At 36.5% G+C, this 26,367-nt stretch overlaps 1 protein-coding gene across 1 annotated transcript in view; it reads right to left on the minus strand.

The window, feature by feature from the left end:
- LOC145668407 (WD repeat-containing protein 76-like) overlaps positions 1–26,367 on the minus strand; it is a 78,824-nt gene that overhangs the window by 21,106 nt on the left and 31,351 nt on the right. Inside the window, exons 7-8 of the mRNA XM_081736210.1 lie at positions 21,914–22,089; positions 275–359 (exon numbers count right to left, since the gene is read on the minus strand). Of these exons, the coding sequence (XP_081592336.1) occupies positions 275–359; positions 21,914–22,089 (261 nt within the window). The remainder of the gene's footprint in view (positions 1–274; positions 360–21,913; positions 22,090–26,367) is intronic.

Consider the following 26,367-nt stretch of genomic DNA (forward strand, 5'->3'; position numbering starts at 1 on the left):
GAAAAGAAATAGTAATGAAGTTTTGAGAATAGTAGAGAAACAAGGAAAACAACCTCGTTAGTACTGAAAAGAAATTTTTTAGTTCTAATGAAATTGAAAGTATGGTGGAAGGAAAACAAAAGGATTAAGCTTACAGTGATGACTATAGTATTAATTGTAAACCTGTTTATTCCTTAGAACACACGAAATATGCATAATATTATTATTTAAAAACTCATTCAGAGTTACAAACTCATAAAGTAGATCTAAAAATTCCCTACTGTGGAGAACATACCTTGAGAATAAAGAAGAACATTTTCTGCCAGCTGTTCATGCCATGTTAACCAATGGTACTTTTCATTTTCAGGAGCATAATATACCTTAAAAGAAACAGTGCATAAGTAAAAGCAGCCGCCAAAAATACGATAGAAAAATGACTTTATTATATGAGACTGTTATATATATATATATATATATATATATATATATATATAGATAGATAGATAGATAGATAGATAGATAGATAGATAGATAGATAGATAGATAGATTTATAGATATAGATATAAAGTTCAAAAGATAAGAGCTTTTTGAAACTTTATCAATAACTTTAAAGAAACTAAAATCATCAGAAACCGTGTTTTCTGCCTGAACATTTAAGTACCCGGAAGGTCTTTTTTTATCCCATACTCACGCAACGCACTGAGTTGATCAGAAAGTGGACTATTACACTAGTTAACAAATTTAAACTTTTTGTTTGTTACATGAGAAAAATCACCTGATCTCAAAGGAACTTTTTGCGCTGAATTCGAATATGCACTCGGTTTCTCTCCATCACGTACAGTTTTCCCTAACAGAGGGATTTTCGGGAAATTCCCTCAAAAATTTCCCTTTTCAGATATTTTATTCCCCTAGCTCCTGTCCCCTTACATGTAGTAAAATAGAAATTATACCTAAGTATACCTTGATTTATATTTAATAAACCCTAAAAGTTTCGTAAAAATCGCTTTGTTCTTTCTAGAGAAATAAATATATTTGTATATATACTGTGTGCACTGTTTATTGCACCTGATAGTAATGCTTTCAGATCTCCTGAGTTGGGGTAAAAACGATTTGCTTTATTACTACAAACACAGACATAAAAATGAATATTTACAATAGTCAACAGCACACTTGTATTGCTCTCTGTAAATTAGAAACGTGTATAAAAATAGAATGTACTTTCAACGTATATTTTTTTAAACGTACAGTATATGTATATCTTAATACATATATATACAATTCTCCAAGTTTTTTCGTTTTGTTCATGAAATGGTTATCAATATTTATTATCAAATGTAACAGAATGCAAAAGAACTTCCACTTCCCTAGCCCCCTACCAACTGGGAAGAGATATGGCCAAAAGACTCTGATGATGATCGTGACCTTGATGAACCATCGACATCAACATGTACATCCAAGGATCCAACGTTCATCCCTGACTGTGTTCGCGAGCCACATTTCATCCGGCAATGTGAACTTAATGACCTAGTCCGTGATTTGCACCTGACAAAACAAGAGGCGGAACTTCTGGGATCAAGGCTCCAGCAGTGGAACTTATTGGATGCAGAAACGAACATATCAGTGTACAGGAAAAGGCATGTTCAATTTTCAAGCTATTTCTCAATGCAAGATAATGTGTGCGTATGTACGGATATAAATGGGTTGATGGCGGAGCTAGGAATTCCTTACGTTCCAGAAGAATGGAGGTTATTTATCGACGCGTCAAAGGTCAGCCTTAAAGCTGTCCGTTTACATAATGGAAATAAAAAAAAAACCTTCTATACCACTTGCGCACTCAGTGAAGATTAAGGAATCCTATGACACCATGTCAACTTTGCTAAATCTTATAAATTACAAGGACCATTGTTGGCAAATATGTTGTGATCTCAAGGTAGTTGGTATTTTATTAGGACTGCAGTGCGGTTACACGAAGTACCAATGTTTTTTATGTTTATGGGATAGCCGAGCTGATGACAAACATTATGAAGTGAAGGAATGGGAACCTAGAGTGAATTACGTACCTGAAGAATGCAACGTCAAATACGCTCCTTTGGTAGATCCTAATAAGATATTACTACCGCCACTTCATATCAAGTTAGGACTTATGAAAAACTTTGTCAAAGCCATGGACACATCTGGTGAAGGTTTCAAGTATTTGCGAGATAAGTTCCCTAACCTGAGTGATGCTAAGATTTCAGCGGGAGTGTTTATTGGTCCCCAAATTAGGAAATTAATGCTTGATGATAGCTTTGACAGCAAGTTAAACAGTGCTGAGCTAGCTGCCTGGACAGCATTTAAGTGTGTTGTGCGCAACTTTCTGGGCAATAACAAAGCTGAGAGTTACACAGAAATCGTACAGGACATGATACAGAAATACAGAGTTGGGTTGTAGGGTGTCTTTAAAAATCCACTTTTTGCACTCCCACCTCAGCTTCTTTCCTGCTAACCTAGGTGCTCTCAGCGACGAACAGGGGGAAAGATTCCACCAAGATATAATGGCAATGGAGAAAAGGTACCAGGGACGATGGGATCCTTCAATGATGGGGGACTATTGTTGGGGTCTTGTTAGAGAATGCAACATTTCTTACAAAAGAAGGAAGTAGTGTACGTTTTTGTAACCCAATGGAAGTTTCATATATTGTGATAGTTTTGATTGTCTTTTCATGACCTTTTGGTACATTTGTATTATTGTTTATTGTAAATTGTCACACTTGTAAATTATATTGTATTATATTTTATATGTGTGTTTGTGGTAATAAAGCAAAACGTTTTACCTCAACTTAAGAGATCTGAAAGCATTACTATAAGGTGCAATAAACAGTACACACAGTATACATACAAACATATTTATTTCTCTAGAAAGAATAAAGCGATTATTACGAAACTTGGAGGGTTTGTTAAATATGAATCAAAGTATACTTAGGTATAATTTCTATGTTAGTATATGCAAGGGGACAAGATCTTGGGGTGTAAAATAAACGAAAAGGGAAATTTTTGAGGGATTTTCCCGAAAATCCCTCTGTTACGGGAAAATCGTACGTGATGGAGAAAAACCGAGTGCATATTCGAATTCAGCGCAAAAAGTTCCTTTAAGAACAGGTATTTCCTTTTATGTAACAACACCTTTGTTAACTAGTGTTATACAGCCCCTTTCAACCCAGATTTTTACAGAATAGCCTAGTCATTTTAGATTTGAACCTTGCAAAAAATATGGCAGATTTGTTCTACTGGATGTCCTGAACAGCATATCAAAAGTCCTCTAATCTCCCGTGGTCGCTTCCTGGAATTCCAGGCGGTTAAAGTCTGGACCGCTGGAAAAGCAGAAGTTACCACTGGAATGGCTGTTATATACAAACGACTAAACTCACAAAGCTAAAATAGGTCTCAAATGCAAGATAAATAATAGGGCTTCTGTTCAAGCTGTATATTGTTTTAATCACACACCATCCAGGGCCGCACGAAACGATTGAACCCCTCAAAAGTCGAAATGAAACGAACTCACTTTTTCTTTGCTTGGTTATGGACGTTTTGCTATCGCAGATATCGTAAAACTACTCGGATGAGAAAAAGTTTCAGCAAACTTTCATCTTTCCATCGGTATCTTTGTAGTGTATGTACGACTAATAGTTACGGAGCTACACGCGTTTAAGTGACACACACCGCACTATTGCCCGCCACTCACGCGACCATTATGTGAGCACCAGTAGGCCAGATACTTTACGCAATAATATTACAAATAATTGTGTGAAGCTGAAAATTAGTACATTTGCTCTATTTGATGTCGTGAACAACATATCAAAAGTCCCCTAATCTCATCTAATCTTCATGGAATTCCAGGCGGCTGAATTGCTGAAACGCTTAAGAAACGTAAGGAATCGCTCTTAAATCCAAGCGAATAGGGCTACTGAGTTCAAATATTGCTCGAATGAAAGATAGAAGTATGGGCTTTACTGTAATGTGTTCATTTCATATCATGTACTATCGCACAAAGAAATAAAAATTACAAAAACAAATAAAATAACCTTTAAAAAAACTCTGGAAGCCTTAGTATCGCAGATATTGAAAAAAATCGATATAAGTCCAAAGACATAGCTTTCCAATGACGTACACATTTTATATGTAGGATCAGTAATTGCGTGTACATAAACGTTTAAACAAAAACGTCGCGCTTTCACGTAAATTCGCGTGACCACTGAGCTCCCGATTTTATCTGAGGGTAGGTCGCATCATCGTCTCCGCCACTTTCTCGTTTCTGCATTTTATAGCTATATTTACAATCATCATTAGATAGTTATATTCATTATTAAGTATTGGGTTATTTTAATGTAATACAACGGGTGCTTAGGAACCACGGTTGCAGTGATATACAAAGTGAAAATGAACTTTTTAAATAAATGTTTTCTACCTTGTTTCATTAGAGGCGAAGTTCGAGCTCGTCTGCTTCATCTTCATAGTCAACTACTTTATTTGGACACAAATCATAATACTGTTCATATTTTGAAGCATGAGAGTCCAGCCGTTCTGCATCTGCAGTTCCTTCTTTCGGTGTAGCCTTCCTTGCAGTTATACGATATGATGTGTAGTAGCTCCTCGGGTGCAAGCGGTTGTATGGTGAGCTTAAGGAATATATTTGCCATTTAAATCTCCATCCCCATTGTGAAGCGTCCAGATCATTTCCTAGCAACTGTTGTATTTGGTGGTACACTCGGAGGAAATGTTGACGTGCTGCAGCTGACGTTGGAGGCAGAGTTGCTAAATTAATTGGATATATTTATTGAGGTGAAGTTAGTTTTCACATACCTCACATAGGATTCAAAAACTTGTTCGTACGTAGCGGAACTTGGCCAAACAACTTTTCGAAGCAGCATACTTCTATAATTTCATATTCATAGGACAAAATTTCTTTGATATCATCATTAGGAGTGTTCGACTGGAAGAGATCACAGACTGACGACTTGTTTGTTTTTCTTAATTCCGTGTTTCGGAATAGCGCCAGTGGATAAGTAGTTAACTCGTACTTTATATACTTATTTAGATCATCTTCTGTTTTCATCACACACGCTATCCGCATAAACTATTGATACGTCGCGTTGTTGCCGGGATTCTCGGAGATCGACATGTTGTTCGGAAGACGATGAGGAGATGCAGCTTTAAGTTTTCGAAGGCTTCAGACATCCGCAAATTTCCAAGTAGGGAAAGCACCCATTGAGCCAAGGTACTGGCTGTTATACCTCGGCCTCGTAAGTCCTCCAGAGGTTTTAATTGCTCGCATTAATTGTTGTTTCACAACCATATCACTCCATACTCCACTCCAGAATTTGTCATTTCTTATCGTGAAATAACTTTGAATTGCAAGCTTCTCACATTCTTCTGCAAGGATTTTGGATTCCAAATTTTGCATCTACTGAACATACAAATGCGCACATTTAGCATAATTTAGGTGACCTGCTGCACATAGATGAAGCAACATACTTTTTTGCGCCGTGAAAGTGCAGTTCTCAATCGCCAGTTCTTTCAGCTCTAATAAACTGAAGAATCAAATTCACCTACCTAACGTATTGTACCCAAAGTGCTGAAGTGCGGCTGTCAGATAATAAGTTGTTGCATGCGTTTTCTAAATAAGTGTTGCGAGAGCGTTGGATTTGAAGACATCATAAGAAAGTTCATTTTTCATAAGTTCTGAGTGTATAGTTTGTACCTTGCAACACCCTGTTTTCGTTATATGAAAAAGAGAAACAGTTGCATAAAGAACATTATTATCTTTGGCCAAAGATTTAATTAATTATTATTATCTTTTAATATATAGTTGTGTTTCTATCTTGTATTTATCTATGTTGATTAGTTAGCATAGCTAACATGTAACTTCTTTCGTTCTTTTTCTGTCCACAGGAGCAACAAAAGTCAAATATTCTATGTAAATGTCACCAGGTGTCTCGCCGATCGCTCAACCCTTTCTGCTAGATGATATTTTCTTAATTTCCTCCCACGCAGCGGCGACACTATCGCGAACAGGCTTTCTGCTTTCCTCCCCTTTATAAGGGAAGCAGTCGCCCCATCTCATCAGAGCTTAAACTGAACTCTCTGGTTACGGTGCTCTCAAGCTGCCTCAGCAGCACTTCTACGCCTTCCACTGGCTTAAGTGATAGCCGGGTAGGTGATTCTGTGGGATCGACAAGAATGATTGTCTCCCCAGAACTTTTCTAATAGTTAGTGACAGTCGAAGTGACGACTGAAGCCTGAATGGTGGCTAAGATAGTTTTTTTTCTTTCTTTTAAGAAGTAGTGACAGTCGAAGTAACGGCTGAAGCCTGAATGAAGGCTAAGATAGTTTTTTTTTTTTTAAATAAAAGTTAGTGACAGCTAAAATGATAGCTGGGCTAGAATGATAGCCAGATATTGAAACATTTAGTTAGTGACTTCCAGAGTGGTGGAAGAAGTCTTAGCAGAATTCGTTGTTTTTAAATATTTAACTATCAATGCACCGAGGTATTATAAACCAGATATTCGTAAGAGAGAGTTATTGGAGATCGTTAAAGATTCCCACTTAATTTTTCGTCCCCCTGGTGGCATCTCATATTTAACTCGTTGCTTCTGAACTCTTCAAATATTTTTCCGTCTTTTAGAACACTAGTTCTACGTATTATTTTTATAGAATAAACTCCCTGTTTATTTCCTGTTACGTACAGAATTGTTTTCTTTAATCAAAACTATAAATATTTACCATATTAAATATAATTTTGTTTTAGCAATATGTAGATCGGATTTATTAGAAGATATACCCCTAGACTTTAATACTCCTCTGAGCCAACTAGTAAGTAAGCAGACGAAGGAAATTATTATTTTTTTATTATTTTTTTTTTCCGACTACATAATTGGGAGCTCAAGTCTCGGGATTGCCCTTTAGTTTTGACGTATATGTTATTACGTACAGGAAAAATAACAAGAATGGAGCCTAGTTTAGATATTAACCAATTGAGGGAGGCTTTACATCTAAGAGAAGGGGATCAGTTAACCACAGAAAGAATACTGGAGGCTTTGGTTTCGCGGCAAGATAGAAGTAATCAACAAACTGGAACAACATGTGATTGCAAGAAAGATAAGGAGTTAGAATTTCAAATTCTTCCACCCAAATTCGACGGGGAACCGGAAAGCTCGGTCTACGAATTTCTAGAGGAACTTGACGTTTACGCGGAACAGAAGAATCTGTCGAAAGAAGAAGTATTAGAAAAAATCATACCTAAGGTTCTTATAGGTAGAGCGAGGAGATGGATGGTTTTCAAGAAGAAATTCGATTCGTTCTCAAATTTTAGACATTCGATTCTCCAAGAATTTTATTCTTTCGAATACAATCGTGAGATTCAAGAGAATATTAACGAAAGATACCAGAGAGTAGATGAATCTCTTTCAGAATTTATAAGAGACATATATTGCATGTATCAGAGATTAGAGACGCCATTGGAAGAAGACGTGATTATTAAAGAAATAATAAATAAATCTCATCCCAGATTTAGAAGCTTTCTATATGGAAAGAATTTCGAGAGCATCAACAAGCTAGAGCTAGCATCTCTCGAAATACAATCTCTCCTTCTTAAAGAACACGATTACGTGGTTGCAGTTTCGAATAAATCGGAGTCAAGTAAAAAGAAGTCATTAGCAGTGGCGCAGCTTACGGGAGATAAGGGGGCTGAAGAAATACCCCGACTGGACGTCAAAGCATTAGATCCGGCAGGCTCCCGAAGAAAGAAGACGACTCAGACAGAAGCGTTAGAGTCGGAAAGCTACAAACAGAAGTTCTGCAATCATTGCAAAATGAAAAATCATTGGACATCACAGTGCTTCAAGGCGCGTGATAAAAAAGTGTCCGCAGCAGTTTTCCAAGGGAAAAAGAAACGAGAATCAGGACCATATATATATGCAATGTTTGGAAGAAAGAAGAAATTCCTATACACGGATACGGGTTCTGTAATAAGTCTGGCCAATGAGAAACTTGCGCTGGAATTGAAGAAAAATGGTGCAGTAGTTAGTCCTTGTGAAGAGAAACTATTATTAGCTACAGGCGAAGCTACGGCAACAGGAATCTTAAAAGCCAAATTTCTGCTGAAAGGACGTGTTTTTAAACATCACTTTTACGTTCTTCCCGGCCTTAATACGGATCTTATAATGGGTCTTGACTTGATAAAAAAGGTTGGAATGGAAATTTACTCCCAGGAAGGAACTTGGAAACTGAAGCATGATAAAAATCGAACAAGATTTGTAGCACCTGAAGAAAAAGAAGAAGAAGGAATCCATTTTCCAGTGGCTAGAGCCTTTCTAACGGAAAGAGCACCGCCCCAGACGCTCAGAAGGTGTTTTCGAACAGAACACAATAGGAAGACGAATGCTGTTGAAGAAAAAAATGCAGGTGTTCCAGCTAGAAGAATGAAGAAACAAATATCTATTTCTAGAGAAGCACCCGACCATTGTGTTCCTCCATCAAAAAACGGGAAGCGATGCTTAGTAAAAGATACAGGAGGGAGAAGATAAAACCTCCGTTAGTAAAAGGAAACCTATCTGGTATTCCGGTATTAGTTTTTTTGGACAGTGGTAGTAGCCTGTCAGCCATAAATGAAAAAATAGCCAATGAGTTGAAGGAAAAAGGAATCAAAGTTCATAAATGTAACCAAGCGGTAGCATTAGCAAGTGGATCCATCGTTATTAAAGAATATGTCATCACGTCGATAGAAATTTATGATATAAAAGTTAGACAGAAATTTTATTTAATACCTGGTCTGATTAAGGAGGTCCTAGGTGGGAGAGATATGCTTAAATCCACCGGCATAGTTTTGGATATTAGAAACCAAGGATGGACTCTAGGTACAGAACAGGAGTTCATTTGTCCTTTTGACACAGAGAGTTCTAGTTTGAAAAAAGAAAATGGCGCAGTAAACTCAATAGAAGAAAAAGATGATGAAGAAGAAATTCGGCGTATGATAAGTAGGGTAAATCTAGATCCGGCCAATAAGGCCAAATTTGAAGAATTGGTCTGGAAGCATAAAGATTTATTCTCAGAAAAACCAGGGTTATCTAGAAGTGTAAAGCATACTATTGAGTTATCTGAAGAAAAACCTTTTTTTTGCAAACTAAGACCTATGTCAAATGAAAAGAAAAAAATCCTTAAAGACCTGTTAGAAGAAATGCAAGCTCAGGATCTTATTGAACCCTGTTATTCTGACTATGTGAGTAATATTATTATTCACAAGAAGAAGTCGGGAAATTACAAACTGGTCCTCGACGCGCGTCGTGTTAATCACCTTACGAAGCCTCAAATTTCAATTATACCAAGCCTTGAGGAGTCTCTAGCCTATCTTGGGAATAAAAGATTATTCTCAAAAAGCGATTTGAGTTTCTCGTACGCACAGTGCATGATAGAAGAAAAATCCCGCTCTTATACAGCTTTCATAACTCCGTGGGGGGTCTTTAGATACGTTAGGGGAGCGTACGGCCTCATGTCTATGCCTAACACTCTTTGCAAGCTTATGCAATTGACTCTAGGTGAATTATATTATACAAAAGTTATTTGCTTTTACGATGACCTCCTGTGGGCAACAGATACGGAGCTAGATATGATGAATGTGCTGGATGACACCTTCTCTAGACTGAAAAATGAAGGGTTGACCTTAAGTCCTTCAAAATCGTTTTTCTTTTGTGAAAAAATAGAATTTTTAGGTTTTTCAGTATCAAACGGAATTCTATCCTGTTCTGAGGAGAAAATAAAGATGGCCAATCAGATTCAGCGACCTAAATCTAAAAAAGAGCTGCAATCTTTAATTGGATTTTTTGGCTATCTCAGAAACCACATTCCTAGAATGGCCGAGATCACTGCACCATTGACTTCGTTACTAAAGCAGTCAGAAAAGTTCAGATGGGGGCAGACTGAGCAGAAGGCGCTGGATAAATTAAAATCCATTATAGTGTCAGATCCTAAGTTACTTCTTCCCAGGCTAAATGAAGAATTCTTTCTTTTCGTCGATTCTTCCAGTATAGCGAGCGGCTACCTAGTAGCACAAAAAGATGAAAATAACAAGATGCGGGTAGTAGCTTTTGGGTCGAAGAAACTATCCCCGTCACAGCAAGCATACGGAGCATCTCAGAAAGAGCTGCTTGGGATTGTACTAGCTCTTGAACGATATCAATTGTATTTTGTCCAAACCCCGAGAATAACGGTTTTTACAGACCACAAAGCGATAACTCACCTCTTTAAAGCATCCAAAGTTTCTGCTTTAATTACGAGGTGGTTGGCTCGTATCTCTCGGTTTCCTGTTGTTATTAGATATCGTAAAGGAGTAACCCATTATATTGATTATCTGTCTAGGATTAGTCAAGGCTACACAGAAGACGTGAATTTTGAAGAAAACTTGGTCAGCAATGAATTCTATCCTCTAGAGACAGAAAATGACGAAGGGTATCTCAAAATAGAAGGAGAAGATGGAAAACTTCGAAGTGTTAGTGACCTTGAGTATGAAGAAGTAAACTTGGCTGAGTTGTTCAACAGCAAGGCTATAAAGAACATGAAGGAAGAGATGAGAAGAAAAAAGAAAAAATATAGAGTTACTACCACCATGGTGGATAGATGGACAGAAGAAGAGAAAGTTGAAGGTTTTCTTGAACTACCTTTTTCTGGTGTGGTAGAAGAGGAAAAAGAAGATTGTGCCGAGAACATAGTAGATCTCAGCAAAGAAAATCTGGTGAGAGAGCAAGAAAAAGAAATCCTCTTAAACAACCTGATCAACAGGCATAAGGGAAAAACCGAAAAACTCACCGGGAAAATGAAACGAAAAGTTCATCAGTTAGTGAAAGTCACTCGCTTAAATAATGAGGGAATATTACTTAGGAAGCTTAGGAATTTTGAGGGGGACCATTGGGTAATATGGCTTCCTAAAGCTGCAAGAGCCTCTGTGCTTGATGATCTTCATTGCAACAAACTGTCTGGCCACCCTAGTATAGCAGAAACAATTGACAAAATTAAGGTTTTATACTATTGGGAAGGGTGGAAGAAAGATGTAGCTCAATTTTGTCGATCATGTGTGGTTTGTGCCCTTTACAAAGATGCTCAAAATTCAAAAATTGGTAATTTGGCCAGCTCCTTGGTCACCTTCTCTATATTGACACCTTTGGCCCGCTTTTGAGATCTAAAAAAGGGGTTATTCTTTTGTTCTCGTTCTTGTTGATGGGTTTAGTCGATTCACGAAACTCTATCCTTTAAGAGTAATCACTTCTCAAAAAATAGCAGAGTGTCTTTTGGAATTTTTCTGTAACTATGGGTTCTATTCTCATTTGGCTTCTGACAATCACGCTGTGTTTACTAGCAAATTATGGAAGGATCTTCTAAAAGTTCTCTCTATCCAACAAATTTATATTAGCAAATACCGTCCGAAAGGAAACAAAAGCGAATGCTATGTGAAACAAGCAAAGAAATTATTGGCTATGTATACTGATAGTCATGATAATTGGTCAGAAAATCTGAACTTCATTCAGTATGCCCTAAATAACCGAAAATGCGCATCTACTGGTTTTGAACCATCAGTTCTTCATTTTGGAAGGAAATTAAAATCCCCATTCGTAAATTCAGGTTATTCAATTGAAGAACCCAGGTCTTCAGAAAAGTCCTACTCTCAGTACGCTGAAAGAATTAGGGATAACTTTCAAGAGATACTAACAAGGGCTAATATCACTCAAATCAAACAACATGAAAGAAAAGTTAACAATTACAATAAAGGTAGAAAAGAAAATAGATTTAAAGTAGGAGAAAAGGTCTGGCTTAAGGCAAAACGTCTTTCTTGTCTTCCCAAAAAGATCTCCTCCTCTCTCTTACCGAAATACATTGGTCCGTACCTTTTAACCCAGAGAGTAGCTAAGAACACATATATATTGCAACACTGCAGAGATGGAAAGCAGACTCGCGCCAATGCAGATCAATTCAAGCCTTTTTTCTCACCCCCAGATTTCGCCTCCCACCTTCCACAGCAGCAGGAGAGTTTAGCCTGGAGGCTGCATTCCAGCCCGGAGTATGAGCTTGGGAGACCACATGTTGCAGTTAGCAGGAGAAACAAAGATGTCGAGGCCTAGAACGCGATCCCTTTACGTCTCGTGCAGACCAAAGAGTGAAAATCCAACAGAGTTAGAACTACAGGTAAAAGTCGATGAAAGCCTGCAGAAGGCAAGAAGAAAGAGGATTTTTAAGAAACCAGACACTCCAAAGGAAGATCGAAATCACCAGAAACCGGAGTATAACTTCACCCTTCAGGAGTTGCGGGAAGCTAACTCGGCACAAACGGTTCAAGGTAGGATGGATTCCAACGACATGAGTGAGGATATCCTACAAAAAGACCTAACGGAATCGGACGAGATTCCCTTAACACCGGGAAAAAACCTAGATAGTGACTATGAATACCAGCAGTTCCTAAGGGCTAAAAAACGTTTAAAGTTTAGTGACTAAAAGTGAAAAGAAAAGTGTGTTGTGGTGATTCGTCAAGAATATCGAAATGTATCGAAAATTGTGTGGTGATTAATAATAAACAGACCTAACGGACTGCTCTTAAGAATGCTTAACTTTTCTATAAACTGTGTAAAAAGAAACTGCAATAGTGTAAATCAGATCAATATCATATATATATATATTCATATTTCTTCTTGGTTGTAAATAACATATTACTGTAAGTATCAATTTTTTTTCAAGTTTTTTTTTAAACCGGGTAGTATTATGCAACACCCTGTTTTTGTTATATGAAAAAGAGAAACAGTTGCATAAAGAACATTATTATCTTTGGCCAAAGATTTAATTAATTATTATTATCTTTTAATATATAGTTGTGTTTCTATCTTGTATTTATCTATGTTGATTAGTTAGCATAGCTAACATGTAACTTCTTTCGTTCTTTTTCTGTCCACAGGAGCAACAAAAGTCAAATATTCTATGTAAATGTCACCAGGTGTCTCGCCGATCGCTCAACCCTTTCTGCTAGATGATATTTTCTTAATTTCCTCCCACGCAGCGGCGACACTATCGCGAACAGGCTTTCTGCTTTCCTCCCCTTTATAAGGGAAGCAGTCGCCCCATCTCATCAGAGCTTAAACTGAACTCTCTGGTTACGGTGCTCTCAAGCTGCCTCAGCAGCACTTCTACGCCTTCCACTGGCTTAAGTGATAGCCGGGTAGGTGATTCTGTGGGATCGACAAGAATGATTGTCTCCCCCAGAACTTTTCTAATAGTTAGTGACAGTCGAAGTGACGACTGAAGCCTGAATGGTGGCTAAGATAGTTTTTTTTTCTTTCTTTTAAGAAGTAGTGACAGTCGAAGTAACGGCTGAAGCCTGAATGAAGGCTAAGATAGTTTTTTTTTTTTTTAAATAAAAGTTAGTGACAGCTAAAATGATAGCTGGGCTAGAATGATAGCCAGATATTGAAACATTTAGTTAGTGACTTCCAGAGTGGTGGAAGAAGTCTTAGCAGAATTCGTTGTTTTTAAATATTTAACTATCAATGCACCGAGGTATTATAAACCAGATATTCGTAAGAGAGAGTTATTGGAGATCGTTAAAGATTCCCACTTAATTTTTCGTCCCCCTGGTGGCATCTCATATTTAACTCGTTGCTTCTGAACTCTTCAAATATTTTTCCGTCTTTTAGAACACTAGTTCTACGTATTATTTTTATAGAATAAACTCCCTGTTTATTTCCTGTTACGTACAGAATTGTTTTCTTTAATCAAAACTATAAATATTTACCATATTAAATATAATTTTGTTTTAGCAATATGTAGATCGGATTTATTAGAAGATATACCCCTAGACTTTAATACTCCTCTGAGCCAACTAGTAAGTAAGCAGACGAAGGAAATTATTTTTTTTTTTTATTATTTTTTTTTCCGACTACAACCTCTTGCAAATCGGCTGGGCAAAGATCCTTTAGACGAGAAAACACGAGCTGAAGTATGGCCTTACTTATACAATGACACTACTGAAGCGGCGCAAGTTGCCTGTCGCCTGCAATAACAATCACACTGGACAAGCAACGGAAGCACTATCACGGGAGGCTGGACAAAGGTCAGTGCAGATGCAGTGCGTTGCATAAATGTTTGTAGTTCTACAACTAGTGGTCCTATATAAACAATATAGATGTCATTAGAAAGCTAAAAGTTTGCTTCAAAAGATATATATATATATATATATATATATATATATATATATTAAGGCCAAATAAAGGGGTTATTTTTATAAGTTTTATTTATTTCTTTGTGCGATAGTACATGATGTGAAATGAACACCTCACAATAAAGCTCATCCTTCTACCTTTCATTCGAACAATATTTGAACTCCGTAGGCCTATTAGTTTGGATTTAAGAGCGATTCCTTACGTTTCTCCAGCATTCCAACAGTTCAGCCGCCTGGAATTTCATGAAGCGACCACGGGAGATTAGAGGACTTTTGATATGTTGTTCACGACATCAAATAGAGCAAATGTACTTATTTTCTGCTTCACTCAATTATTTGTAATACTATTATGTAAAGTATCTGACCTACTGGTGCTCACATAATGGTCGCGTGAATGGCGGGCAATAGTTGCAGCGCGTGTCACTTAAATGCACGTAGCTCCGTAACTATTAATCGTACATACACTACAAAGATACCGATGGAAAGATGAAAGTTTGCTGAAACTTTTCTCATCCGTGTAGTTTTACGATATCTGCGATGGCAAAACGTCCATAACCAAGCAAAGAAAAAATGAGTTCGTTTCATTTCGACTTTTGAGGGGTTCAATCGTTTCGTGCGGCCCTGGATGGTGTGTAATTAAAACAATATATAGCTTGAACTGAAGCTCTATTAGTTACTTTTATTTGAGACCTATTTTAGCTTTGTGGGTTTAGTCGTTTGTATGTAACAGCCGTTCCAGTGATAACTTCTGCTTTTCCAGCACTCCAGAGATTAGAGGACTTTTGATATGTTGTTCACGACATCAAATTGAGCAAATGTACTTATTTTCAGCTTCACTCAATTATTTGTAATACTATTTTGTAAAGTATCTGACCTACGGGTGCTCTACGAGAAGAGAGCTGCGATATCGACAAGGGAAAAATCTATACAAGTGGACTTAACAGATGGCGATAACAAGGTAAAGAATTACAAGTAACACCGAAGAAGACAAATAATTTTAGACAAAGGGAACCTGAGTTAACAAAAAATAAGAAAGATGCTAAGATTCATTTTGTGCATGGGGAGGACAAATATCTATTTCCAGTTAAGGAAGAACTTATCCAGGATGACAAAATGTCAACCACACTTACGGACAGCAAAGAAGAGATAGGCACAATATTTAGGGAGCCAAAACAATTATATGAAAATATGAACCACCTATACAGATTAGCAAAATTGGAGGATAAAAATATACTGAGTATAGCATTCCATCAAGTAATCAGAGACCTACATGATAAGGGAAGAACAATCACATACCCAGTTCTGGAAGAAGTAGACAGAATTGTTAGAATTTACGATCTACCAGCAAATGGGTGGGAACTGATTGATCTGATTAATGAAATATATGAAAGAAGAGGTATCCATTGGGAATTAGAAAATGTCTACAAACAAATGGTCAATGCGCACGGAAGAATATGCTTTGATTATAGCAGATCGGGTATGGATGCTTACGTTTACACCAAATATGCATAGTACACTAACAACAATAAAAATTGCACAGAACAATGCGCAACGATCGTAGTTAGGTACAATGGAACTATGAAGATACGCAGAAACTAACGATATAGATATAATTGCAATTCAAGAACCCTATACCTATAAAATAAATTGACCCCCTTGCCTGCAACGGCGAAAATAATGAAAGGAAGTCAGAACCTTTAGCAATAACAGTAATTATGAACAGGAATTTGGAAGTTCTAAAGCTGTCACAGTACTGCGACAACTGGACGGTCTGTACGGAGATCACACGGGGATCAGAAAAGATTTGGCTAGTAAATTCAGATTTTCAACATAGTAAGGAGATAAACCAGTTAATACAAAATTGCGACAGATAATTTGGCAAAACCGCGATAGGAAGATAATAATGGTCATGAATGCAAAAAACACGTATCTTTGTGATCTCCATATACAGATACAAGGGAAGAAGAGATGGGAGATTTTATCGCGCAAAATGGACACCAAATCAAACTCAGGAAACAAACCAACATTTGTGGGACCCATGGGGAATCGTATATTGACTTAACAATCTATACGCCAAATCTAATGGGAAGGATTAACAACTGGGTGGTGCATGATAAACTAACGAATAACGACCACGAAATTTTATCCTTTAATCTAACCTTGGAGAAACAACGAACTACTGAAACACTAGCAAAACTGAATACAAAGAAGACTAATTGGAAAATCTTTAAAGAAAAATTGTTACTCCCGCAATTAGAAGTAATGGAAGAAACCGACACGATGGTAACAGAAATTGAAGAAGCAACAGTGATAGCAATAAGAGCATCAACTCCCACACAGATACAAAGAACAGGCTACGGGGACTTCTGGAATCCCAAATTGGAAAGAATGAGAAGACTAGTAAGAACAAAGAGAAAAAGTTATCAAGAGACGTGGGTACCACAGCTAAAACGGATAAGACTCCAGGAGTACAGAAAAGCTAAAGAAGAATATCAAGCAGAGATTCTGGCAGCAAAGAAACATAGCTGGGATCTTTTCCTAGTTAGAAACATACAATCTGATCCATGGGGTTTGCCATACAAACTAATTATGCAAAAAATAAACCAGGTGATATTATGTACAATTCGAAATTCGGATGGTTCCTTCACTAACACCAGAAAAAAAAAAAAAAAAACACTGGACAAGCTAACACATTTTTTTTTTTTTTTTCTGACAGATTTAAAAGAAAACGAAATTGAGGAACAACAACAACTACTACTACGAAGGAAATACGAAGAAACAGAACCAACAGTTGAAGTTCCGGAGACAGACCTGATCACTAACGAATAGGAACGATTATCAAGAAATTAAAGTCTAGGAAATCGCCGGGATTAGATGGTATAACTAACGACATTTATAAACGAAATAAAGATATCTGGACTCCATATCTGTCAAGACTCTTTAATATCCTACTGAAAAGACAAGAATTCCCCAATAGCTGGAAAATCTCGAAACTGATTACACTCTTAAAATGTACAGACAAGGACCCAATGGATATAGGAGCATACGGACCGATCTGCTTACTTTAAAAAAGTAAAATGTATGAAAAAATAATAGCCAACAGAATAAACAAATATAGGAACATCAAAGACGACGAACTGCAGTTTGGATTTAGGGTAGGTAAATCAACAGAAGACGCGCTAAATGCTTTTACAGAACAACTGCAGACAAGTAGCTCCCAGAAGAAATATGCCCTAGCACTATTCGTAGATACAGAAGGTGCCTTTGACAACCTTTGGATATAATCACTAATAGATAATTTAAAAGTATAGAACTTCCACAATATCTAATAAATATCATTAAAAGCTACTTTCGTAATAGACAAATATTAATGTAACTAGAACAAGGCGATATAACTGTGAATAACGAAAAAGGATGCCCACAAGGCTCAATTCTGAGACTATTAATGTGGGACATACAGTTATAACCATTCCTTGAAAAAATTAACAATAGCGAACAAATAGACAAAATAATAGCTTTCGCCAATGATATCGCCATAATAGTATCGGCTAATTCCAGAAGAGAATTAGAAGTGAAAACAAATCAAATATTCAACGAATTACAAAATTTGTGTACTGGCAACAAACTAAAATTACCAATTAGAAAAACTAAATACATACTATTCGGAACAAAGCTGCAGAGAGATCCACTAATTAAGATCGAAGATCAGAAAATAGAAAAAAGTAACCGAGTTTAAGTATTTGGGGGTCAATATTGATGATAGACTAAATTTTGGAAAATATATTCAATATATTATTGAACGTGGGAATAAAGTGACAAATAAATTACTAACAATTGGCATGAATGCTTATAAATTACTCATTCAAACACTCAAACTATATTATGACTCTCTACTTCGTGCGACTATGACTTATGCAGCAAGTGCATGGGCACACAGAACTATTAACAATAAAAGGATAAAAGAAAGTATAAACAGACCTCAGAGAAACTTATTTATAAGGTTATGTGGAGCCTTCAGTACCATACCAAACAACGCTCTATGTGTACTGCTAAACCTTTGAATCTCAAAGTCGTACAAACAGCCTGCAATTATTGACTAAACAAAAATAACCATGAAAAAATAAACGAATTAATTGACATGATAATGAGGTTGCAACCAAGACTGACATCGAGATAGCTATCGAAAGCATATGGGATCAAGAATGGAGCACCTCAACTAAGTCTAGAAGACTATTCAATATAATGTGAACAGTGGAGATGAGAAGAGAATCAAAATACCTTGACCCAGCATCAGGATTTGATACACTTCCTTAGTGGGCACGGACTCTAGAAACCTACCTACACAAGATTGGAGCAAAGGACAACCCTTTCTGTGAATATGGAGAACTAGGGTCACCCGAACATCACGTCCTTTGGTGCCCACTGTTAGAAGACGAGTTACCAGAAAGAGATAGTGTAAGAACAAAAACGCTGGAACAGATAATCAGCAGCGAAAGAGATTGCAAAATATTAAGCAGAATCACACAAGCATATTCAGAAATGAGGAGGAAAAATTATAACATTGGAAATAGATAGGAAACAAATATGGATAAAGTTTAGATGGATGCGCGTTGGAGACATTGGGCCTCTACCCAGGACCGAAGGCAACTTCTGAAAGGCACCGGAATTCCGTGCCCCTCGGGAAGAAGAGTGGATGAGCCAGTGCATTCCCGGGCCAAACCTAGATCGGAACTCTGAATGCGCTGGGTGCGAGTGTGTTTGTGTTCATATTAGGCGTTTTTTTTTTTTTTTTTTTTTTTGTGTGTGTGTGTGTGTGTGTGTATGTACGTGCGTGTGTTGCCGGAACTATTACCCCGCTAGGGGTTTGATGGCAGGAATGTCTCAGACTGGAATAAGGTTAGTAGATGCGCGGGTCTCAATCCGGGTATAGGTGGTAGGACACAACGGACCAGGGCCCGCATTAAGTGCTCGAAGTGGGCCCTGGACCTCAAACCTGTATTACTGAGATTACTCGACAACGATATACTCGACTGAAAACACTTCTGCATTGGACAAGCACAAACCATGAGGAACAGCTAAAACTAAAGTAGCCAAAGGGAAATCGTGTATGATTATAACTACATTGGAATGTATTGAAATAAGTGTAAAAAGTAAATCTGTGCAAAAATGTATGTGTTCGTAGCTAGTGGTAGTGTTTAGTGTTAATCAGTCTTTTCAATGAAATTAGTAAAGACACACAGGGAAAAACCAAGTGGTGATTCAATTAGTAACTTAGTGCATTATCTAGTGAAACACAGGCGAGAAGCCCAAAATTATACAGGGATTAACCAAAAATCATACAGGGAAAAACCGAAGAAAGAAGAAGAGACCAATAATAAATAAGTAGATAACAAAATTAACAAATAAAATAAATAAAATAAAATAAATAAAATATAACATAACTAAAGAAACAAGTATAACTAGAACACGAAAGGAAGAAATGAATAATGCAAACTAAATAAAACTGATATTGGAAATAAATAAATAAATAAATAAATGCATAAACAACAAAGACAAAACTAAATATGCAAAAACTATAAAAAAAACAACACTAAATAAATAAAAACCATAGAATAATTAAACAATGTAATGTTAGGCTAAGCTGGATTAGTTGAGGGTGTCTACTGAGTTTCACTTTCAAAATTCTAGTATATTTCCAGTATAACTATTTGCAAAATTCCAGTACCTGATTTCTTAAAGTTCTTTAGGAATAATCACACTCTTGATTTTAGGTTTGTAATTGTTTTACCATCAAAAGAATATTTTATTTTTAATAAATTTAGTTAGCCTTGATTTTTTGAAATACAATGATTTTTTAAACATTTTTTAAAGGGCCTCTCAACTCCCTTCACAGTCCTCCACTCCACCCAATGCTTTAAATGTCTAATTACAAAATATATACAACTCTTGCTTTGGAAAAATTTACAATCTCAATGGATACAAAACTGTTTATACGACTATTAAAACAAAACAAAAAGAAAAAAAAAAGAAAAAAAAAGACAAATTACCAGTTTCATTATTTTTCCAGTATGTGGGTCAAAAATCCAGTATATTTTCAGTATCAGTAAACAACCTGTTAGTTTGGGTTAGATAGTTTAGTACGTAATAACTAGTAAAAATTTTTGAAAAACTATTAGGATAGTAATAGGATACAATTAGAAACTAAGTAGTTAGATAAGAGTTAAGCTCAATAGACATAGCAGATAGAGAAATTATTGTTAATTTTGTATGGTTTACTTTTTTTTTTTTTGGTGTGTGTGTGTTGTGGTTTGTTTCCCTTTTTCCTGTACCATGATGGACAATGACTAAAGAAAAGAAAAGAAATGGCAATGATGACAACCCGTTCCGGTTTTATTTTCAGATACCGAATCTGAAAGACGGGCCTGAGCAAGAAAAAAAAATCCAGGTAGAAGGCACATACACTGAATAGTAGAGCACGCTTGGGCCTACCTGTGTCATGAGGACGAGGACGTGCATTATACTGCTGTCAGAATCAGAATACTAGATGTCCGTCGTGTATGGCGAGTGCGAGCAGATTTTTTTTTTTTTTTTTTTTTTGTTGCTTACTGCACGTCTATGGACACGCAGACAACCATCTCTGTCTCAGAGACAGAAACGACCCTCATTGCGGAATGCCATTATTTCTCATCGATTATTTACTGTTGTGCGCTCATTGAACCACGGTGGCTCTGATTCTACTAGTCATCGTAATGTCACCGCAACGCCCCATCTGTCCAGGCGCTCCCAACGTCTGCTATGGAAATCCTCTTCCTCTCATCCGGTACACCATCGACAGATCCGACATATCACGACCTATGTGAGTGCCAATTTTATAAAACAATCATCATCTGGTTCTCGCAGGCTACTATACAGCCACGCTCATAGTTACTTAGTTGGACAATATGCTTTCGCTTACATCATCTTGTCATTCACAGAGACAGATTGTGATACACACACTTCCAACATCATCGCATTGCCCGACGATCTTCAAATTACAAGCAGCATGTACTATATGGTAGCCGGAGTGCTGGGACCTTCAACATGCCCTCTACATACACTCCGTGGTAAACGATTCGTTCGAATCAGTGCATATGGGGTGTTCTTAAACGCGTGTCCACCACTGTAGACAGATTAACATTGAAGAAATGCAAATAGAGAAATAGACATCTCGACTTGTTAAATGTCAAAACTTACTTTTAGCCAAAAGTCTAGACTGTTACTCCCGTTTTTCAAGAATTGGAAGTTTTCCAGTACGTTTCACAATAACTTTTACAGCTAAACACAGTCTAGAATCCTGGAGTTTGAGGGAAAACTTCCACTTAATATTTCGGAGGAAAATCTTCCTCACTAATACCTTACTGGGTGTGTGAATGAAGTGACACTATTGTCAGAAGTCTGCAAAGTAATTACAGTAATTCGTATGTAATAAACCTGTATTTCCCACGAAATCTCTATGTTGAAACACTCAAGTGCAAAAATCTTTTTACTCCTATCCCCCGCCCCACTCTCACATACACACAAACTGTTATGATTTCGCATCCTGCTACTAAACAGTAGTAACGTTACACGGGGAAACAGAATACATTGATAAGAACAACCCGACAATTATTTTTAGTATTTTTAATGTAATAAAGCACAACTTTACAACGCTAATACAAAGTACTTACCTCATCAAACACACAATTTTCAAAATCCATTACTCTCGCTGTACCATCATATGCTGTAGTAAAAAGCCTCCTTGGATTAAACTTGCAAAAACTCATGTAATTCACTGGGCTTACATGTGGTTCAAAGGCATATACTCCTTCACAATAACTATCAGTAGCATTCACATCCCATATTCCTGAAATTATGTACGTTTAAAAAAATCTCATATTTAAAATATTTTCGAGTTTTAGAAGCGGGCAATGGCGTACCAAGAAACATACTAAAAACAAAATTCATAGTTTGATTCAAAGTACAAATTAATTTGAAAAATTTTAATCTAAGTGGAAAATTCAATATAGATTAAGAATATTCACCGATTATTTTTACATACCGTGTTTACTTACGTGATAGTCGCCTTTGCATAGTAGTCGTACCTTACGTTTGATGTAAAAACATTCATCAAAAAAATTTTCCCGCATAAAAAACGCAGTTTACGGGATTTTTGTCTTTGTGAACGAGACTTTCTTCGAAATTGCTTGCGCGAGTCCGAGCAAAAGAACTTTTCGTGCTTACTGAACGTAACACCGTGACCCTTCTGTCAACAGAGATCAGGCAACCTACTTCCACCCTGCATTCTGCGCGCTCCCTTCCAAGTATGACTCATCCTACTATGGCACCTGTTTACAACCATCTTATCTGCTCTGGCATTCCATCGTATTGCCTCGAGGGTTTCAAACATCTGGTTGTGATTCCAAAAATCACTTCCTGACTGGCAGACAGCCTCTGGCGCCAAAGCGACACAAACCACTTTCGTTGCTACGCGACTTTCACTTTCAGTTTATTGGTATTTAAAAGAGAGCGTGGCCTGCATTACATGTTCGAGTGCGATTTACGGGAGCGGAAACTTTGGTTTTGGAAAATTCGTCCTTGTGTGATTTTGCTCGAACAAAAATGGGAAAGTTCAGAAACAACAGTTATACGGCGCATTATAAACTGAAGGTGATTAAATATGCAGATAAGAATGGTAATAGAGCTGCAGAAAGAGAATGGGGTGTGAATGAAACGTTAATCAGACAAACACCGGCTGCAAGACACTAGTGTAAACAGGGTCCATTAAGAGAATCAAAGCATAGAATTTTCCCAGTGGTGGAAGAGGAACTCATTTTAGTGTGTGTAACGTGCGAAATAATGAGTGTGCAATTTCATATGAAATGCTGCAAATAAAAGCACTCAAAATCGCAAGAATTACCGACATTCCACACACACAATTCAAAGCAAGGATTAAGAAGATTTATGCGCTGCAATAGTCTGGCAATCCGATGAACATCATCTCTCTGCCAGCGATTGCCATCAGATTACACGGATAAATTGACGAACTTTCATAGGTTTGTTGTCCGACTTCGACAAATTCTTATCTTCAATCACAGATTGAAAACGCCGATCAGACGCTTTCTTTTCTTTCTTTTTTTCTTTTCTTTTTCTTTCCCTACATGCCACGAAACAGCAGAAAAAGGCGCTTCAAGAGTTTCAGTACACACGACTGGAAATGAAAAAAACATACTGCACTGTAATATTGGGAATTGCAGCAGATTGTCGTAAGCTACATACATTCGTTATTTTTAAAAGGAGAATCGCCCTAAGAAGTTAAATTTCCTGCAGGCATTCATGTACGATTGCAACAAAAGGGGTAGATGGATGAAGCATTAATGAAAAACTGGTCAAAATGTCTGGAACAAAACGCTTGGGACATTGCTCAAACCATCATCAATGCTTGTTCTCGACAGCTTCAGAGCGCATTTTGTTGACGGTGTGAAGAAGAAACTTACAGACAGAAGAACGGATCTCGTAATCATTCCCAGTGGGCTCATGTCTATTTTGCAGCCTCTAGATGTGTCTGTTAACAATCCTTTTAAAGATCACATGTGACGGATGTATAGAGATTGAATAAGCAACAGCAACGAACAGAAATCACCCAATGGCAAAATAAAGCGTCTACCTCTGTCTTCGATAACATCTGACACCGTGTCAAAAAGCTTTAAAAAGACCAACGCTTTGGACGGATGTGAAAGTGGTGCTCTGTGGAACAGTTACCCAGATTCATCAGACGCAGATATGACAGAAAGTGAAACTTCGGATGAGAGTGAATAGTACCGTTCGCAAGTATGGACCCTTTTTTTATGTTGACACAATGCTGTATGTAACAAAATTCGCAATTGTTTTGATCATAGCGATAACTGAATGGCAACTTTCCTTGCGTAATAGTTGCAATTGGACTTTCGCATTAAAAAAAATGGTACAAAAAGTGCGACTATCACGCGAGTAAACATGGTATTTTAATATGTTGTTGTTATATAAATTCTACGTAAAAGGAAATAAGAGTAATTTGTGAAGCATTTATTCAGACCGGTAGACCTCACTTCTGAAATTTTGAGCGTAGGAACTTGAAATTTTGTACAAATGCTTCCTTACTCTATTAGTGGATAAGACAGGATTTTGCAAAATTCCACTATTAAGGACAGAAAAAGGGCAAGAAATCTTTCTCGCAGTTCAGTAGATTTCCGAAACTTTTGGAAAAATTATTTTCTTGAAACCTAGCCTGTGGATAAAATATATTTTGCTAAATTCAACCCCTAAAGGGGAGAAGACAGCTCGACCTTTTCTCGACGTTCACCGAAACTTCGAAACTTATGAACAGTGACATTTTTAATAAATTTTGTCCCTAATTTTCTCGATTTTTTCTTATAACTACAAAGTTAAAGAATTAATTCATGAGAAGAATCAAATTAACTCCGGTCCAGCAACACAAACATACAGCTATAAAGTCTGTAACTCAATATTATGTAACTACTTAAAATATACACGTGCTAATAATATTACTAAATATGCAATAAATTATGAAAATTGGATATCTAATATAGGGCTGCAATTTTAGCAGCTGTTAGGAAAATTGTCCCTACAAATACTGAAACAAAATTCTACTTTAAATAAAAATTAATATTTATTACTCTTTCGCAACTGCAAATCTCACTTATTGTAAACCTGTTTACTTATAATTCAGAAGATATGTTCCACGTTCGTTTTTGAACACATGAGAACCCTACTGCTGTTACTTGTTAAAATATATATATAATTGTTAATAATGGGAAATACACTACAGAATTCTTATGAAATAACTTTCAAAATGCAAGGAAATTATTTAGCTAAACACTGAAATAAAATTGCGTAGTAATTAGGTTAATCTATATTCACAGCAAATTATATATAAATATTTTAAAAGAAAAAGGGAGTTTGCAATGGACTTCTAGTAACAATTGATCTGAATTAATTTGTAATTTTGTAAATGGTTGTCGCTGTAATCGATTTTCAATAGTTATGTACTTCTCACATTTTAAATACAATAAATTTTACATTTTCATACAAGGTGTTCTTAGGTGTTTACAAGCATAGTTTATGAAATATTAGATTGTTATTTCCTATGCAGGTAAGTTTAATATACGTACCGAATCCAAAATAAGGTAATACTCTTGCATGTTTTCTGCACGTATACTCTAATATTGGTCCATACATAAAAATCTCCTGTACTATTCATATTCTATAATTCACATTTCAATGCTTATAATTAAATATATATATTATCAAACCACAATCTAACTACTTTTTCTGGGCCACTAAGCATGCATAATCCTAATAGGAAGGTAATCAAACCTAAACATTTGTGAGAGTTACTATTGTGAACATCAGCAAAGAACAATTCTAAATAAAATAAAATATTCGTTAAACTGTACTTGTTCCATAGATATTTATCTGCCGTGATTGAATGTGTAATAATATTATTCTACATAACAAAGCTGGTTAGAAGAATTTCATTATTACTAAAAACTTGAAAGTCATTGAATTGAAAAAAGAAAAACATTTTTATTCACCAAGACTTTATTCTTTCTGCCAAGATATTAATTTAGATATGTAAAAATATTGTGCAATCCTCGGAAATACAGCCATTTCACTCTGTGGAAGGACGGACTGAAATTAAATTAGCCACCAATCATGTTCGCTGCCTTTTCCATGCTTTTAAAATTTAACTTCTGCCTAGTGAAAGTAATTTGAACTGCACTATTAGAACTTCCAAAATGTTTCATCTAGTTTTGCCTTAATTTTGAAGAATCTTTCAACCAAAATAATGTTTCAGCTTACGATACTGCCCAAGATGTACTGGTCAGCAAGCATAGGAAATAAGTTATATTATTAATGAAATCCTAGTCTACTTTCTCACAAGAATTTAGAATACTTTTGCACTTGAGATATTTTTCCAATTGTTTATTTAGTCGATTTTCTTCCACAATTTCAGTTCAATATGTGCTTTTGGATTGTACCTTACTTCGGTTAGCAGCAGAAAATTGTTAAATTTATGCGTGAACAGAAATTCTATACGACTAATTCCATTTTAAAATCACCATCGAGTACTTAATCTCAACCC

This window comes from Thermobia domestica, chromosome 13, assembly GCF_964235325.1.
Source record: "Thermobia domestica chromosome 13, izTheDome1.hap1.1, whole genome shotgun sequence".
NCBI lineage: Eukaryota > Metazoa > Arthropoda > Insecta > Zygentoma > Lepismatidae > Thermobia > Thermobia domestica.